Source organism: Sus scrofa, chromosome 14 (assembly GCF_000003025.6).
Source record: "Sus scrofa isolate TJ Tabasco breed Duroc chromosome 14, Sscrofa11.1, whole genome shotgun sequence".
Classification (NCBI taxonomy): Eukaryota; Metazoa; Chordata; class Mammalia; order Artiodactyla; family Suidae; genus Sus; species Sus scrofa.
Window position 1 is genome coordinate 131,877,772 of NC_010456.5, and position 18,197 is coordinate 131,895,968.

At 52.2% G+C, this 18,197-nt stretch overlaps 1 protein-coding gene across 1 annotated transcript in view; it reads left to right on the forward strand.

The window, feature by feature from the left end:
* The window catches only part of BTBD16 (BTB domain containing 16), a 55,924-nt gene that overhangs the window by 13,378 nt on the left and 24,349 nt on the right, over positions 1-18,197 (forward strand). Inside the window, exons 5-8 of the mRNA XM_021073716.1 lie at positions 1,087-1,176; positions 2,448-2,562; positions 9,106-9,175; positions 10,409-10,539. Of these exons, the coding sequence (XP_020929375.1) occupies positions 1,087-1,176; positions 2,448-2,562; positions 9,106-9,175; positions 10,409-10,539 (406 nt within the window). The remainder of the gene's footprint in view (positions 1-1,086; positions 1,177-2,447; positions 2,563-9,105; positions 9,176-10,408; positions 10,540-18,197) is intronic.

Here is an 18,197-nt window from a genome sequence, read left to right on the forward strand (position 1 = left end):
CGCCTTCTCTGTAACTGCAGAAGGTGCTATACTTCCGGGTTCCTGACTCATGTCACTTTTCATTACCTGGCACCTTGAGTTCACTAGGCTTGGGATTCTGGCCCTGGAGCCCATTCATCCCATCCATTCAGCCAGTACTTACTGCACATCGGGGTGTGCAAGACTGTGCCGGGGTCGGGGGCCGGAGTGGCAGGTTCACCACCCAATGTGCCTGCCCAGTGGATGGTAACCAGTGTAACAGCAGGTTGGTTAGTCCAGGAGGCAAAATAAAGCCAGTTTGGGGGAACGTTTGGGTGGGGAGCTACTTATATAATAGAGGATCAGACGGGTCGCTGATGGGGAAGGGAGGGAGCCCCACAAATCTCCTGGGGAACAAACCACGAGGAGGTAGGTTTAGGGTCTGCTGACCTGAAGGCCAGTGGGAGGATCTCGGGGCCACCAGAGGAGCTCTGGCTTTGTGCCAAGGGCATGGAGACCTGTGTGTTGCAAGACATTTCAGACTAACTGCGAGGATGGGGAGGCTGCCGGTGATTCCCTTCCTCCTAGAAGCCTTGGTGGCAGGAATCCTCTGCTGGGAGATCTCTGGGGCAAAGTCTGAGGAGGCACTGGGAGGTCGCCTGAGTTCCTCTCATCCTTCAGCAGACGGGGCTGTGCTCCTACCCGGTGCCAGGTCTGAGCTAGGGGCTCAGGGTGCAGAGATAGAGGCCCACCCCCAGTCCTCCAAAGAGGGGACGGAGGCGGTGGGGGAGGGGCCGGTAATCAATACTTAAAACGCAGTGTGGGCATCGGCGTCCCAGCTTGGACAGCCACGGTGGCTGTGTTCAGATCGTTCAGGGAGGCCGGCAGGGCACACAGGAACTCCCCGTACGATTTTTGCAACTTCTTTTGAGTCTTTCAACCATTATTTAAAATAATCATTTCAAAACTGCATCTGCAAAACAAACAAGCAAACAAAAATAAACAAATTATAGCACGATACATGCCAGGATCGAGGTTGTGCCAGTGGTCATGGAGCCTCACACTGTCTCTTGCACCTGTCACTGTGGCTGTCACATCTGTGCCTCCTTGTCCCATTTCCTTCACTAGCTCAACTGCGTGGGAAGGTCAAAGAACAACACCCCGTGAAGAAGATAAGCATTTCCTTGAAGATCTATGACGCTCTGGTCACCAAAGCTGGTAACTACACTTACCTGTCCTTGTATTTCTGAGTGTGTCTTTGAACAAATGGCCCTTCCTGATTCGAATAGAAACAAACCCGCAAAACACCACAAACTAGAGGTACACGGTGTTCACTGCCTCCTTGTTAAAAATAGCCGGGCAGGAGTTCCTGTCGTGGTGCAGTGGTTAACAAATCCGACTAGGAACCATGAGGTTGCAGGTTCGATCCCTGCCCTTGCTCAGTGGGTGAACGATCCGGCATTGCCGTGAGCTGTGGTGTAGGTCGCAGACGTGGCTCGGATCCCAGGTTGCTGTGGCTCTGGCGTAGGCCGGTGGCTACAGCTCTGATTAGACCCCTAGCCTGGGAACCTCCATATGCCGCGGGAGCGGCCCTAGAAAAGGCAAAAACAACAACAACAACAACAACAACACCAAAAATAGCGGGGCAGCGAGAGAAGAGAGGAAGGAAGCTGGGAATTCTGCTAAAGAGACATGCTAGTCCTTGGAAAGACACAAGAGGGATGCAGAAGTGGAAGAGGCCACACACTTCAGGGAAACTCTCAGGTCATGCGCTGACCCGCCCCTTCCGGCCGCGGCCCCGCCCCGGTTGGCTGCCAGCAGCGGTGGCCTCCCCCAGGGGGCGCCCTTGGGCTCGGCTCTCCATCCCATCCTGGCCACCTAGAAAGTGAGTTTGGTGTTAATCTAGTGTGCCGTTAGGTGCCGTCAGGAAATTATCCACTTTAAACCCTGGGGTCCTCAGAGCGCATAGGACGCGCACTATGGCGTTGTTTGGAATCAGGTAGAACTTGGAATGAGCTGCGTCCATCTGTCTCTAGCCAGAGACCATCACATTATCCTAGCTCTTCCCGGGAGTCCTTAACCTTTTGCAAGACCCCAGATTCTGAGGAAAATCTGCTGGAAGTATGTCATCTCCGGAGAAAATGAAACGCATCCCCGTGCACACAGCACTGTGCGCATCTTGGGGCAGCCACCTCCCTGCACAGGCCAAGGACCCCAGGTTAGGACAGAAGCCCTGGACCGGCTCGCGGGAAGATTCCTTCACAGGAGCTCCGTTTTCTTTAGCTTCATCCTCAACTCCTTTGAGGGGGCTGGGAGCTAGGGCAGCGTCTGCGCCCAGGTCAGAGCGGGGCGTTTTGTCTACTGCCTCCCTGCCCCAGCCCCACCTCCGCTCGGGCACCCTCACCCAGCAGGCAGGGCGCCTGCGCGTGGGGGATGCGGGGCTGTAGAACCCCCGGCTGATGACTCGCTCTCGGATGCTCTCTCCGCAGCCTTCGCCACCGCCCTGAAGAACCTCTACATCCCCGAGGTGAAGATCAGCATGGAGGAGGTCCTGGGCGTGCTGGCTGCCGCCCACATTCTCCAGTTCCGCAGCCTGTTTCAAAGGTAAGGAACCGTGGCGAGGTCCGCCCCGGGCAGGGTCCGAAGGGGGCCCTCCCGGGACCATGTCATGGAACATCCCTCTTACTTTGGCTAGGCGGCTGGGGGTTTCTTTGCTCCAGGGACCGCTTCGGGTCTGCGGTAATATATTAATAACTGAGACCGTAATGAACACTAGTGCGTTGTAAGCTCACCAACTGGGCCGTCTCTCCAGCAACACGCTCATTTTAACCGCTAGCTCTTGACTCATAGACATAAAATGCACGTGCGGGGATTTCTATGCCTGGAGGAATTTCGCGGGTGTGCAGAGTGACTTCCCAGTAGTGCTCAAATTGTGCTTGCTTGACAATTTCACCTGGGTTCATTTTTGGATTTAAGGGGAAAAAAAAAAAAAAAAGGTCTTTCTGGTGTAGTGCGCCTGCGCATAAACTGGCGGTTCAAACACCAGCTGACTTGCCACAGCGTGGTCAGCACCCACTCACTTCAGACCAAGACTTGTTTTCTCTTGTAAATAACATTTTAATTTTTTAATGCATGTTACACATGGTCATTGTAGATCTTTCAGAAGGGAGAAAAATACAAAGTCAAAGTCTGCCCATCAGTCTGACCACTGGCTTTGGGGACAGCCTTCCTCTTGGGCATTCAGACCTCGCCGCTGCCTGGGGAGGGTGGGGTCTCTGGGGGACCCATGCAGGGCAAACTAGGAGACGTTGACAGCGGATTGGCATCAAATGTGGCGACTTCCTCATTCTGACAGGGGTTACCTGGGGCCATGGAGGCTCTGTGGATGCTGAAATGGGAGGGAGTGCCAGACACCTCAGCGTTTCTGCCTGCAGCCGTGCCGCAGGGGAAATGCAGCTGACATTCTCGGAGGCTCCCAGTTTTCATTAGACTTTTTTTGCAGAGCCAAAGGGAACCCAGGATGTAGCCATGGGGCCGGTGCTCAGCCCTGCTGCCAGCTGCTCCTTTGTCTCCATATCCCTCAGTGGTCTGAGCTGTGAAATGTGTCTCATTACATTTGTCCTGCCTCCTCCAGGACTGGGTGAGGGGGTATGGGCATGAAGGCTTTGAAATGGAGTGTCTGCCATGGAGAGACACTGACCTCAGCTCTTTGCAGGACCCTCATTTTATTCTCCCTGTGGCCCTAGGAGGCAGGATATTACAGTCACAGATGAGGAAAAGGAGGCTTGAGAGGTAGGTAACCTGCCCAAGGCCACACAACTTCCGGATAGAGCAGCCAGGTCTTAAGGGGACCGAGGGGCCCCGGAACCTGCACCCCTAGCACTTCCTATTCCTCTTTGCTCAGGGGGGGCAGTGATGTCACCTGCTCATCCATGGTCCTGACCCATCCCGCACCCCCTCCCTTCAGTGGCACTGGGTCAGATGGAGTTGGCTTGGAGTCAGTCACACCTTCATTCATGTGTCTGTTCCTTCGAGAATGACTTCATGGGCTTCTCCAGGACACCAGGGAGACAGAAGGGACCAGAAGGGCAGGGTCCCTGTCCTCTAAAGCTTCCTGCCCAACAGTCTCCAAGATGCGTGGAATGGGTCAAGTGGGGGCGCAGTGAAGGTGGGGATTCCCAAACAAAATTTTTGTCACCTAAGATTAATCTCAAGTAAAATCGGCACCTATAATTACAAAGAGCACTTCTTAGAACTCCCCCTTTTTTCATATCCTATAGTAGGCCTCCATTCCATTAATGTTTATGAAAAGTAAGTGAAAGTCATTGATTGGATCCCTTTTTCTAGGACATTTTTTCCCTTCCCTTGGGTTGGTCCAGGGATGTGTGCTTACTGCATGCAGGCCCTGAACACGGGTGGTGTCTTGGAGCTCTTCCATTCCCTAATTCCTGCTGCAGTTTAGTAGAGAGGAGACAGGGCAGGGATGCTCCGCCTGATTTGTTTCACCACCTAGGCCTCCATTTCTTCATTTGAGGGATTGAATAAATGAATGAACGAACTTCCCGTCCTTGCTCAGAGGGGACATAAGCTGCTCTGTAAAAGGCAGGGCCAGGATCTCTCCCAGGGACCCTGCAGGTTTCAACTCACCTTTTATAGAGTCTCAAGAACCATATTCCACCCCCAATGTGTTTTTGAGCCAGTGCCTCTTTCCTCGGGGCTCCTGAAATGACTTGGGCCAGACCCTCAATCTGGAGTATCTCAAAGCCTTGTTGGGGATGCAGATGCCCCGTGAACGGAGGGATGCAGGAGTCAGGGGCCTGGACATGACAGCAGAAGACACCCTGAGGGGACAGGTCTTGAAAAGGCACTCCAGCATGTGGGCCTGGCCAGGCCGTGGGGTCGGGAGCTGTGGGAGATGGGAAGCCAGTGGTCACAGGTCATGTAAAGTCTTGGGGAGAACTAAGGAATTCTGGCCTTGACCCTGAAGGCGGTGGTCGGGGGGAGTCTGGGTTTCCCTGGGATTCCCCCCTCCCCTTCCGTTGTGTGTATCACCTGCCTTCAGCCCTGTGACACATCACTGCTACTAAGTCACAGCTCCTGTGTGCATGCATTTCTGAGTGGCTGTTTCCTGGGTTGTGCAGGCAGGTATCTCTGACCCCAAAGCTGGAAGGCCACCTTCCCTCTTGGAGCGGGGCCTTCAGCCACCTTCTGTCTGTGAGCCTGGGCTGCCCTCCCCAAGGCTGAGACACCAAGCTGGGTCTTCCTTCCAGAACCCCAGCCCTGGCTTATCTCGGGTGCGGCCACAAATAGCTTCCTCCTCCGTACCTTGTTTGAAATGCCCAGGCGGAAGGGCCTTGGCTACTGAGTCAAACCCATCATTCTGCTGCTGAGCAATCCTGCGCTGGCCTGGGGCTGATGGGCTGGGCCCCAGATTCTACAGATAATTACGGTGGGGCTGGAATCCTAGGTCTGAGCCAGATGGGCCTGTGACACAGCTGGGCTGGGTCTCACCTGCCTTTGAGAGGCTGATGGGGTGGTTGGCAGGGGTGTGGCCGCGCAAGCCTTAGAGTGTGTGTGTGTGTGTGTAAACAGAAATGCCCCAGGTCACTCTGTTGGCATCACAAATCAAGGTGCTGGACGAGATCCCAAAGGTCATCTCCGCTGAGCTCCCAGTCAGGGCAACGTCACCCAGTTGCCTGAGTCTGACTCATGCAGACCTGAGGCCACCGTCTTTAGGGGATGAAGCAAGGGCATGTGGCTTTGTTAGAATCACACAACACAGTGTCTGCTTTGGCACGGCTGTGATTGTTGCCTGCACGCACACACAGACACACACAGACACAGACACACACACACTGCGATCATGGTTGTTGCCTGCACGCACACACAGACACACACACACACCCACCCACGACCTCCCTATGAATGTCTTGGGTCCCTCCAGGCTCATGGATGCTGGAAGGGCATTTCCTCACCTCCATGCAGGGCTGAACTCCATCTGTGGGCAACTGCCTGGTGCCAATTAGATTTTCCGGAGGTGGAACCCTGCCCCCACTCTCCTTGAGCCCAGGGGGGTGGGCCCTGATTTCTGCATCCCAGCTTCCCCGACCCAGCTCATTCTGCCCACGCATCTCTACAGCAAAAGCCAGCAGCTAAAGGACACTGTGCCTGGTGAGCAGTGCCACCTGAGCCTCCCACACAGCCCCTTTCTCCCTTGGTTTCCGCCTTGCTGATCTGTGAGCCCGGCTCACAGCCAGGTCAGGAGCAAAGGAGATTTACATGCGTACATTTCCAGAACGAGCCACAGAGGCCAGCACAGAGCAGGCGCTGAGGGTGTGCATTTGTGCCAGGGGTGGGGGGACAGTGGTGAGAGGAGGCAGACGTACCAGGCAGAAAAAGGTCAGGAGATCAAATCAAAGGGGGCATGTGAGGAGAAGCAATCCGGGAGACTTCCAAGAGGAGGTGGCACTTGTGCTGAGCCTGGAAGGATTCCAGTTGTCCAAGGGTGGGAGGAAAGGGGACTTGGGGCAGAAGAGAGCATAGCAACTGGAACATGCTTGGCCCCCCAAACCCAATGTGGCTGGAGTGGGGGAGGGGTGTGGAAAGATGAAAGAAGGGCGAGTGGGGGGGGTTAGGGTGAGCCCAGGTCATGCCGACCTCAAGGGCCATGTGAGCAGGTCCCATCTGGTTCTGTCAGCAGAGAGCCTGAACTTTGGGAGGGGAGAGTGCCCAGGGCCTCTCTGTTTTTGAATGAGACCTTCAGGATGCACCGTGAAGGAGGCACTGGGGATGCGGGAGACTGATGGGGGCAGGGAGACCTGCAGAGGCTCAGGTGAGAGACAAGGGGGTGGGGGCGGGGGCAGGTCGTCTAGGAGACGGTGAGGATGTAGAATTGATGGGACTCGCAATCTCACCTGCCAACCTGCCTGAGCAATGACAGCAGAGTCTCGTCTTTCCCCAGCACAGATTTTTCCAATACTCAGGACAACTCCTTATAGTGATCAGTCTCACCGTGGTGAAGGGACAGTCGTAGGATCTAAGGGGGTAACGTGCCTCGATCATGACATGATGTTTTCCATTCATTATTTCTTAGCTTGTTCCAGTAACAGTTTTTGGTGGCTTGAAAGATTACATAAAATAACAGGACACAAAATTATTTAAAAAAAAGAAAAAGGAAAACAAGGATAGAGAGGCTGGAATTGCATAACATAGTCTACACTCCCTAAGGGGACCATACTTTTGGTTTGGAGCTCCCTAGCAGCTCATATGAAAAGGGAAACCTGATCAGTAACATGGAGTTTTTAAAAGATGGCTTTGGAAAAGCACAGCTACTCTTAGTAATAAAATCCTGCTTATCTTCATCAGATGACACTGAGTGCTGCTATGACCAATGTCCTCAACTATATCCGTAGTGTAAATACAATGTAAGATAAAATTATGTTCTTTCTTGATACTGGCCAAGTCTTCACACTGATGTGCAACTTAGTTAAAGCTATTTTTCAGGGGTGTGATTCTTGGTGGTAATGAGCTCCCCAACTCTCTGCTGATTGAAGAATACATTTTAGAACATGTGCAAGACTTACTGGATATCCTTTAAGCCTTTGTCCAAGGGCAACACGTATCTCTACTGAATTTAGGATCACAATTGAGTTCAAGGGCTTCGTATGAGAGCCCAGTAGCTATTCTCTGGTGCCCTGTTTGATGAAGTTAATATGCCTTCAGAAAATTATGCTGAAGAGAGACATAGCAGCTGTGACAGGTATGTCACTGAAACTCCATGACCCCACCATCCACACGGCCTATCTACCCCACCACATGCTCTGTCTAGCCCGGCTCATCTCTTGAGACTTACTCCCCCTACCTGCAGTGCAGCGGGGAGCTCCTTGATGTTCAAAGTTCGGCACCTGTTTCTGCCTCAGGGCCTTTGCACAGGCTGTTTCCCTCTCTGGCAATGCTGGTCTCCCAGCTCCTGGCCTGGCCAAGCCTCCTCTTTCAGGTTTTCAAATGTCACTTTTCTGGTCCTTCCCCCACTAGGCTAGGTTCCCCCTTTTTTGCATTCCTATGGCAACATGTTCTTTAATTTTTAAACTTCAGTGCAGCTGCAATAATGTGGTTAGCTTTCTACATGCTTACTTAATGTGCATTGGCCCCACGGGTCCATCAGCTTTGTCCTTTGTATCTCAAGGGCCTCGCAGGGAGCCTGGCACATAGCTCAGTGAACAGATCCTTGATGAATAAGCAAACTAAGTCAACAGGGCCTAGTCATGAAAGGGACTGAGATTTTCATCAGAAATTTGCTCTTTGTTTTTTTGTTTTGTTTTTTCTTTTGACTGCCACGCCTGCAGCATATAGACGTTCCCAGGCCAGGGGATTGAATCGGAGCTGCAGCTGAGACCTACGACACAGTCACAGCAACAGTGGACCTGAACCACATCTTCAACCTATGCCAAAGCTTGTGCCAACGCTGGATCCTTAACCCACTGAGCGAGGGAGAGGGATCAAACCTGTATCCTTGTAGACACTATGTCGGGTTCTTATCCTGCTGAGCCACAACAGAAACTCCTGAAATTTGCTCTTTGAATCCACTCCTTTTTTTTTTTTTTCTTTTTAGGGCCACACCTGTGGCGTATGGGAGTTCCTAGGCTAGGGGTCCAATCGGAACTGCAGCAGCCAGCCACAGCAGCGTGGGATGTAAGCTGCATCTGTGACCTACACCAAAGCTCATGTCAATGCCAGATCCTCAATCTGCTGAGCGAGGCCAGGGATCGAACATGCATCCTCATGGATGTCAGTGGGGTTCAAAACCCAACTGAGCCACAACGGGAACTCCTGATCCACTCTAAAATTAAAACCCCATAGGGCTCCTTGGGGTGCATAATCTCCGAACTGTAACACTTCTCCCTGGTGTCAAGGCTGCTTTGTTTCCTTCTGAAGCATTTAATCTGGGGATGCCCTCCGCCCGGGGCTGTTTGCAACAGGTCTTGCTGGTCTTGTCCTCCAGCCACAGCTCCACATCCCTAAAACAAAGGTCTCTTCCTTTCCCTTCTGTCGAAGGGAATTGAATGAACCCCCCACCCCAACCCCGGGCTGCCCGCTTCTCTGAAAGCAGCCTGGCGGCCTCCAGAAACAGCGGTTCTCTCTCTGCAGGTGTGTGGCCATGATGACGAGTGAGCTCACTCCAGGCACCATCAAGAACTTCTACCTGGCCGGCTGCAGGGTGAGAACAGCCCAGACAAAGCAGGCAGCCTCTGAGGCAACCCCCCACTCAAGAGCCTCCGGATTCTGGGATTTCACGAACCAGGCCCCACTCCCCCAAACCTGTTGGGTGGCACCAACCCAAGTGTGCCCACGTGTTATTTTGCCAAATGAACAATTTTTCAGAAATCATTTTATTTTTAAAGAGAATAAGGAGTTCCCGCTGTGGCACGATAGGCTTGGTGGTGTCTCTGGAGCCCCAGGATGCAGGTTTCCATCCCTAGCCTGGCACAGTGGGTTAGGGATCAGGCATTGCTGCAGCTGTGAGATCACAGGTCACAACTGTCGCTTGGATCTGATCCCTGGTCCAGGAACTCCATGTGCCTCAGGGCAACCAAAAAAAAAAAAAAAAAAGAATATGTTAACATCCAAAATAAAGTAGAAAAGCTTTAACTTGGGGAGGAGGGGATATGCAAGCTTTCTCCCCAAAACAGCAGACAACCTTCCAGGACGTTCTTGGTGGAGTTGAGTGAAATTTGTCCCACATTGGCCCTGTCGGTGTGTCAATACATGAAGCAATTGAACTTTCTCCTTATCGGAGGAGAGAATTGAGCCTGAAAGTGGGGAGCTTCTGTGATCAGTCACAGAGCTCAGTTCAGAGATTTCGGTGTGCAAGCCCTGTGACGAGACCACTTAACTAGTTGTGTGGCCACAGGCAAGAGCAGGAATCTTGGAGCCTCAGTTTTTCCATCAGTAAAATGGGAGTAATAACGAACTGAGGCGTTCCTGTTGTGGCTCAGCGGGTTAAGAGCCCAGCTAGTATCCCTGAGGATGCAGGTTTGATCCCTGGCCTTGCCCAGTAGGTAAAAGACCCGGCCTTGCCACAAACTGCGGTATGATTTGCAGATGCAGCTCCGATCCTGTGTTGCTGTGGCTGTGGCATAGGCCTGCATCTGTGGCTCTGATGTCCGCCCCTAGCTTGGCAACTGCAGGTGCCGCCCTAAAAAGAAAAAAAAAAAGAACTGATCTCATAGACTAGGATGGATTTGAACTAGCCTAGAGCAGTGCCTTGAGCTTGGCAAACACTCGGAAAACAAACACTGTCAGCTGCAGTTTGCGTGTTTTAACGAAGAGGTTTTGAGCTGGGCGGCAGCTCTGCACACCCAAGAGCACGCTTGTAGCACCGTCGCAGCCCAGCAGAGGGCGCTAGGAGTCCAGGGATTCCTTTCTCAATGGGCTTTCCGTGCCTTCTCAGTACAAGGAAGAGCGGCTCACCACCGGCTGCGAGAAGTGGATGGAGATGAACTTGGTCCCTTTGATGGGGACACAGATCCACCTCCGGAAAGTCCCACAGGAGCTGCTCCACAAAGTGCTGAGGTCCCCCAGGTCAGAGCTGGCTCCCAGGGTGTTTCTGGGGCGGGGCAGGGCTGGTGGGTGGTGGGAGGTGTTCTGGCAGGGCCGCACCCACACCTCTCCTGGACACGCCTGGTGTGCAGCCTCCTGCATCCCAAACTCCCCCGTCTGGACTGCCCCGCCACAGGAGGGGCGGCAACGTGGGCACTGTGCTGGGATAGGGGGAGGAGCGCTGTTCATCGGGGGAGGGACCCTCTGGGTGCCCGCTGTCTCATGACCCACCTGGTGATGGATTACTTGCCTAAGTAATTTTAAAAAAATTCTGTCAACATTGGGGAGTTCCCTTTTGTGGCGCAGCCGAAACGAATCCAACTAGGAACCATGAGGTTGCAGGTTCGATCCCTGGCCTCCCTCAGTGGGTTAAGGATCCGTTGTTGAGCTGTGGTATAGGTCACAGACATGGCTCAGATCCCATGCTGCGGTGGCTGTGGTGTGGGCCGGCAGCTGTAGCTCCGATTCGACCCCTAGCCTGGGAATCTCCATATGCCAAAATGCGGCCCATTAAAAAAGAAAAAAAAAATCCGTCAACATTAATACACATTCATTGTGCAAAATTTGGACACCAGGGAAAAGCAGAAAAAGGAAAAACCCTCCCTGTAAATTTTCTATCTCCAGCCCTGGTCCTCTTCCGAGCAGCTCTAGGCACGGACATCCTGCTGTTCTGACAGTCAAAGCTAAAACCCAACTCTTGGTGCTCCAGCCCTTTAAACCTGCCCACCCCCAGGGCTCCTGGCCTTCCTTCCAGACACCACCTTGACCTCCCCCAACCTGTGCTCAATTCTACTTCCCGAAATCTCTGGGGGCCTCTGCTTGGGCACCAGCTGGCATCGGCGCAGGGATGTCTCACTCAAGGTCTTGGTCTGCTCTGGACCCCCTTCCAGTCACATCTCGAGAACCAGGGCTCTGCTGATCTGACTCTGCTCTCTGATTTGCCTTTGCTGATCTGGCTTCTGGGGGTGGGGGCGGGGGTGGGGGGGTGCTGTTCCCACGGAAGTTTGCAGGCCAGGGATAGAACCTGCACCATAGCAGTGACCAAGTCACAGCAGTGACAACGCCGGTCTTTAACTCACTAGGCCCCTAGGGAACTCTCGGCTCCTCCGTCTTATCCGCACAGCGACTGTGGGACCTTTCTTAGCCTCCCATCAGGGCCTGGCCTTTTAGGGTATTTCCAGTGTTTCATGGATATAAAGAGCACCTTGGTGACATCCTTCAATGTACATTTATCTTCTTATTTTCCCAGCTTCCTACAAGGAAATTTACTAAGTCGGAAGGACTTGACTTTTACCAGGATTTTTCAAAAGTATTTTATTTGAGAATAATTTCAAACAAATCAGATAACCCTATCTCAATACCCTTTACCCTGCTTTGTCCAGTCTCTGCCCTGGTTGCTTTATCATTTGCATTTGTGTGTGTATCTGTTAACACACGGTTTTTTAACCCTTTGAAGGGCAGTTGTGTGCATCATGTTCCCTTCTAAACGCTTCAATGTTTATTTCCAAATGACACAGGAGGAATTTTTCTTTCTTTTTTTCTTTTTGCCTTTTCCAGGGCCACTCCGCGGCACATGGAGGCTCCCAGGCCAGGGGTCTAACCGGAGCTGTAGCCGCCAGCCTACGCCACAGCCACAGCCCACGGCAACACCAGATCCCCAACCCACCAAGTGAGGCCAGGGATCGAACCCGCAACCTCATGGTTCCTAGTCAGATTCGTCAACCACTGAGCCATGACGGGAACTCCAGGAGGAATTTTTTTCTAATATAATCAAAATGCAGTTAACAACTTCAGGAAATTTAACACTGATGTAAGACTATCTTAACGTCATTGACTCAACACTGCTTTAAAGCAGCTTTTTTCCTCTAATGCAGCCTCCAGCTTAGGATGACACATTGCATTTAATTATCATGTCTTTGGAGGATTCTTGAAAAGGGTTTTTATGCCCACTGCCAACTTACTACGATGATATTCCCTTGGGGTGAATTTTAAAAACGAAGACAAAATTTTACTAAAAATTGTAACGGTATATTAGAAAATAAACATTTCCTCATGCACGTGTGGTGGAAAGCATTCTGCTTTCAGAAATTAGACCTGGGGAGTCCCCGTTGTGGCCCAGTGGGTTACGAGCCTGTCCAGTATCCATGAGGATGTGCGTTCGATCCCTGGCCTCGCTCAGTAGGTTAAGGATCCAGTGTTGCCCCAGCTGCAGCATAGGTCACAGATGTGGCTCGGATCTGGTGTTGTAGCTCGGATCTCGGCTGTGGTGTAGAGCTGCAGCTGCAGCTCTGATTTGACCCCTAACCCAGGAACTTCATATGCTGCTGGTGCGGCTGTAAAAAGGGGTTAAAAAAAAAAAAAGAAATTGGACCCGGAAAGATTTGTCCTCCCATTGGTTTGAATTTACTCAGAAGCTTGCCCTCAGACTTACGGAGAAATGAGGCTAGTAGCACAGCATTCTGGGTTCTGTACTCTCTGAGATGTCGAGAGCAGCTCCAGGTCCTGGGTGGGCTCCTGGGGTCGTTTTGCCCTGCCCTGCTCCCCATGGCTCTCCCACGTGTATGTGTGCGCCCCCCCCCCCGCCCTCTACAGAGCAAGGGTGATGCAACCCTTGAAGAAAAGATAAACACGGCATCACTCAGACTTTTCATAACACTGTCCCTCCCTTGGAAAGACTGAGCTGTCTCGCTCTGGTAGCATTTACCCAAGAAAGGGAAAAGATGTCTGAACACAGCCAGACCGTTAGTGATGGAATAGGCCCTAGAAAACGCTGGCTGGGCAGGAAAAGAGGCCAAGAGCATGACGTGGGAAGCGTCTAGACTCACAGGTTGGGGAGACATGACTGATGCGGAAACTGGGTCCTGCCACTCCGGCCCCTCCCGGGGAGCTGTCTGCCCAGTCCAGGGCCGTCCTGGAGGAGGGAAGCCTTGGGCTTGCCATCAGCTCATGTGCCCTGGAGGGACCAGGCCCACGCTCTCGGACTTTGTGCTCATGTCTTGTCTTCTCGCCTAGTGGACGTCCAGGGGCCACCTGTTTGAAAGCCAGAGGGAGGTGGGAAACAGAGGGCGCAGGAGGAGGCGCCTTGGGCCACACCTGGTGCCCCGGGAGAGTGCTAGAATTTACCAGGCTGGGGCTCCTCATCACGGCACACTGGCTGGCTGGTGGACCTGGCACCACAGACCACACCTGCTTAAGAATGGACCTTGGGGAGCTCCCGCTGTGGTACAGTGGGATTGGCCGCATCTTGGGAGCATTGGGACATGGGTTCAATGCCCAACCTGGCACACTGGGTTAGGGACCTGGCTTTGCTGCAGCTGTGGCGTGGATCACAAGTGTGGCTTGGGCTGATCCCTGGCCCGGGAGCTCCATATGCCTCAGGACCACCAAAAATGAAAAAAAAAAAAAAATGCCCCTCAGGGCGAGTTGACTTCTGCCAAGCACCTCGGGGTGCGGGCTGTGCTGGGTGCAGTGTCTCTGTCAATCCCCACAACTCTGTGCGGTAGGCACAATTATTGTCCCTAAGATAAGAGGGACAGTAAAAGGCAGGGCTGGGCTCCAGGTGCCAAGGTTCAAGCTTATTGCTGCACCATCTTCTCAAACGTAACAGAAGCCAAGTTTCCCAGCAACCAGAATTCAGTGACAACTGGGTTGTCCCGGGAAGTCACAGGGCCCCTGAGCCACTCTGTGGAAAGGTCAACCCAAGGTCAGGGATGGAGAGTCCCTGGGCCTCACTTAGTGTAGACTGTGGCCCATCCCTGGCTAGTGGTTGTGGTGTTTGGATCACTAAGCCTTGCTGGAACAACGTCCATCTCAGCCGAAGCTTCAACTTCAAGGCCATTCACCTTCTCCCGCCGAGCTCCCTTTGACCTCATCTTCCTTTGGCTTTTCTTTCCATCTTGTAAACAATCTGCGGTAAAATACAGTTTTCCTGACCTCCTGGGCCTCTGGTTTTCCGTTAATTTCCTTCTTAGAGGTCACCACTCTGCGGCCCTGTTTTACTCACTCTAATATAATGAAAGCTTCAGTCCGAGTTCTCTTTTTCTGGAAGCCAAGCTCCTTGTCAACTTAGGAGGGTGGAAGCATCAGAGGACTCTCTAGTTCTTTCTGCACAGAAGACTGCCTGCCACCAGGGGGCAGGTGTCCCCTGCCCCGATTTCCTAGCTGTGAGCCAAGGAGTCTTGAGAGCTCAGGAATGCCCAAAGAAAAGCCACCATGTCCCCTGTGGCACACCTGTCCCCCAGCTTTCCCATTGGGCATCTCTCTGAATGGGGTAGTTCCTGCAGTGAGTGCTTCTCTGACTCATAACCACAGTGCCTGCCAGCTCTCTGAAGCACTTTTAACAGGACACAGCGAGTGGGTTTTCAGGTCTCTCTCCGACAGCCACCCAGAGAGGTGCTGCTAGTGGTGTCACCCACGGAATAGAGATTACAGGGCACGAAAGGATTGCTCCCCCCATGCAGCATGAGAGCTGAAACGCCTGTGGTCACCCCCAGCCCACTGGTGTGCCCTGCTCCAGGCCTTCTTCGTCCTTATTGATGTCAAGATCAATAAGGACATTGATGGTCCTTTTTTTTTTTTCTTTTTTTTTTTTTTCTTGTCTTCTTAGGGCTGCACCTGCGGCATATGGAGGTTCCCAGGCTAGGGGTCAAATCAGAGCTACAGCTGCTGGCCTACACCACAGCCACAGCAACATGGGATCTGAACCTCGTCTGGGACCTACACCACAGCTCACAGCAATGCTGCATCCTCAATCCACTGAGCGCAAGGCCAGGGATTGAACCTGCGTCCTCATGGATCCTTGTCAGATTCATTTCTGCTGCACCACGATGGGAACTCCTAATGGTCATATTTTTTTTTATTATTGTAAAAAAAATTACAAAGGTGGGAGGATAATCCAAAACACAGTTGGACCCGCCTCTCCAATGAACAGATAGTGTCCTTCTGTCATAAGTTAAATAAAACATTACCAATAAAGCAGACGTCACCTGTGTGTCCGCCCCTCCAGCCTCTCTCCTTCCCTGCTCCCAGCCTCCCTCCCTCCCTAAAGTCAGCCAGGCTACTGACGTGGATTTGTATGAATCCAATCATGAGACTATATTACATTCTTACTACATAGACGTATGTCCGTAAATGATGCACGATATGCTTTTGCAGTTTTGCAGAGGTTTCAATTTCAAGTAAATGTTCCGACTGTGAGATGGGGTGATCGTGAGGTCCTGAAACTTACATGACTCACTGATGTCACGTGCTGTGCGCTCTCCATGTTGGCATTTATGTACCTAATTAGCATTTGTAATTTTAATTATTGTGCAGGGCTCCATTGCATGAATAGACAGCAGTACTTTCATTCCCTTCCCAGTGGCCTTTCGTTTTGCTTTGCTTCAGTTTTGCTATGACAGTCAGGGCTGCAATGGGCATCTTTGTTCTTATTTTCTTGTTCCCTTGGGCATGGTTTTCTCTTTGCTCTATATTCAAAAGGAGACCTTTATTATTATATATACTTTTCTCAAAAAAAAAAAAAAAAAAGAGGACAATGTCTGGTTAGAGGCAGTTTTTATACCAGTTACATCCCAGTGGCTACTAGCCAGCCGGAGTTGACACATGTAGAACAGCCCAGATGTTCCCTGATGTGAGAGGGAAGTTTGTGACCTCTGGAGTTCCCGTCATGGCGAAGTGGTTAACGAATCTGACTAGGAACCATAAGGTTGCGGGTTCGACCCCTGGCCTTGCTCAGTGGGTTAAGGATCTGGAGTTGCTGTGAGCTGTGATATATGTCACAGACTCAGCTCAGATCCCACATTGCTGTGGCTGTGGTGTAGGCCAGCATCTACAGCTCCGATTAGACCCCTAGCTGGGAACCTCCATGTGCCATGGGAAGCAGCCCTAGAAAAGGCAAAAAAAAAAAAAAAAAAAAGTTTGTGATCTCTCTGAGTTGCATCTTAATTAAAGTCATCAGAGCTCTTAGGTAAATGAAAATATGTTCAAATGTCCTTAGAGGCTATTTCTTTTTTTCTTTTCTTTTTTTTTTTTTGCTTTTTAGGGCCACGCCCAAGGCATACGGAGGTTCCCAGGCTAGGGGTCAAATCGGAACTACAGCTACCAGCCTATACCACAGCCACAGCAACACTGGATCTGAGCTGCATCTGCGACCTACACCACAGCTCACGGCAATGCCCGATCCTTAAGCACCTGAGCAAGGCCAGGGATCGAACACCCAACCTCATGTTTCCTAGTCGGATTGTTTCCGCTGCACCACAATGGGAACTCCATCGTGGTTATTTCTTTTTTGTCTTTAGGGCTGCACCTGTGGCATATGGAGGTTCCCAGGCTAGGGGTCAAGTCAGAGCTACAGCGACTGGCCTATGCCACAGCCACAGCAACGCCAGATCCGAGCCGCATCTGTGACCTATACCACGGTGCACAGCAACTCTGGATCCTTAACCCACTGAGCGAAGCCAGGGATTGAATCTGTGTCCTCGTGGATGCTAGTCAGATTTGTTTCCACTAAGCCACGATGGGAACTGCCCAGCATGGTTATTTGTTGAAGGAACTAACACTTTAGGGTACAGACACTTGGCCTAAAGGCAGAGGGCTTTATTTCAGCAATTACCGTTCATCATAAAGGTAAAACCGGGTCTTTATTCACGGAGCACCCAGTTGCTCCTCCATCGTGTTGCTGCTACTCCAACCCCCCACTTTTTTCCTTTTTGGGGCCACTCCTGGAAGATTCCCAGACTAGGGGGTCGAATTAGAGCTGCAGCTGCTGGCCTACACCACAGCCACAGCAACACCGGATCCAAGGCACCTATGTGACCTACGCTGCAGCTTTCGGCAATGCTGGATCCTTAACCCACTGAGTGAGGCCTCGGATTGAACCTACCACCTCCCGGATCCTAGCTGGATCCTTCAACCTGCTGAGCCACAGCAGGAGCTCCATGCTAGCCCCTCTTTAGTAGGATCCCAAAGCACCTTCTAGGCTTGGGGACCTCAAGAGGGGGTTCTGCATCAGAAGTCACGTGGCTCCCCAGCCCAGCAGAGTTCTCGGTGGGGACATCCTACTGAGTGACATCTCCCCTCTGGCCTCACCATCATGGCTCAGACTGTGACACATCTGGTCCTGTCTGGCCAGAGCCAAAGCCCATGCATCTGTAGGTGCCTACAAACAAACAAGAGGAGTGAGACTGCCCCGAAATAGCGAGAGAGGTGGCTGACACTCCCATTGCCCTTTAGAGTCGCTATTTAGCTTGGCTTCCGCCCACCAGGACCACGAAAGTGGTGGGTGACGTGGCTATGATCTAGTTTGATGCCAATTGCATCCCATGGTCAGAGACAGAAAACACCAATGGGCTCAAGACACGTTAAGTGACTCCTTAGATAACAAGCTGCCGGGGGCTGTGAGAGGAGCAGTTTGGGAGACGTCCTTTCCGGAGCTGACCTCCCTCCTCAGCCCTTGGTTCTTGAGAGGCCTCCTGCTGCTGCAGGCACAGTGCAGGCTCTGGGGCCAGGACCCGGCCCTTCCACTGAGGAGTCAGAGCTGCCCTCCCCTCAGCCCTTTACTGTGTCTGGGCACCGCGCTGAGCCACCTGTGTGGTCAGCTCAGTAATGGTGCCTCCTTATCCACATCCCAACCCCTGTGAGGA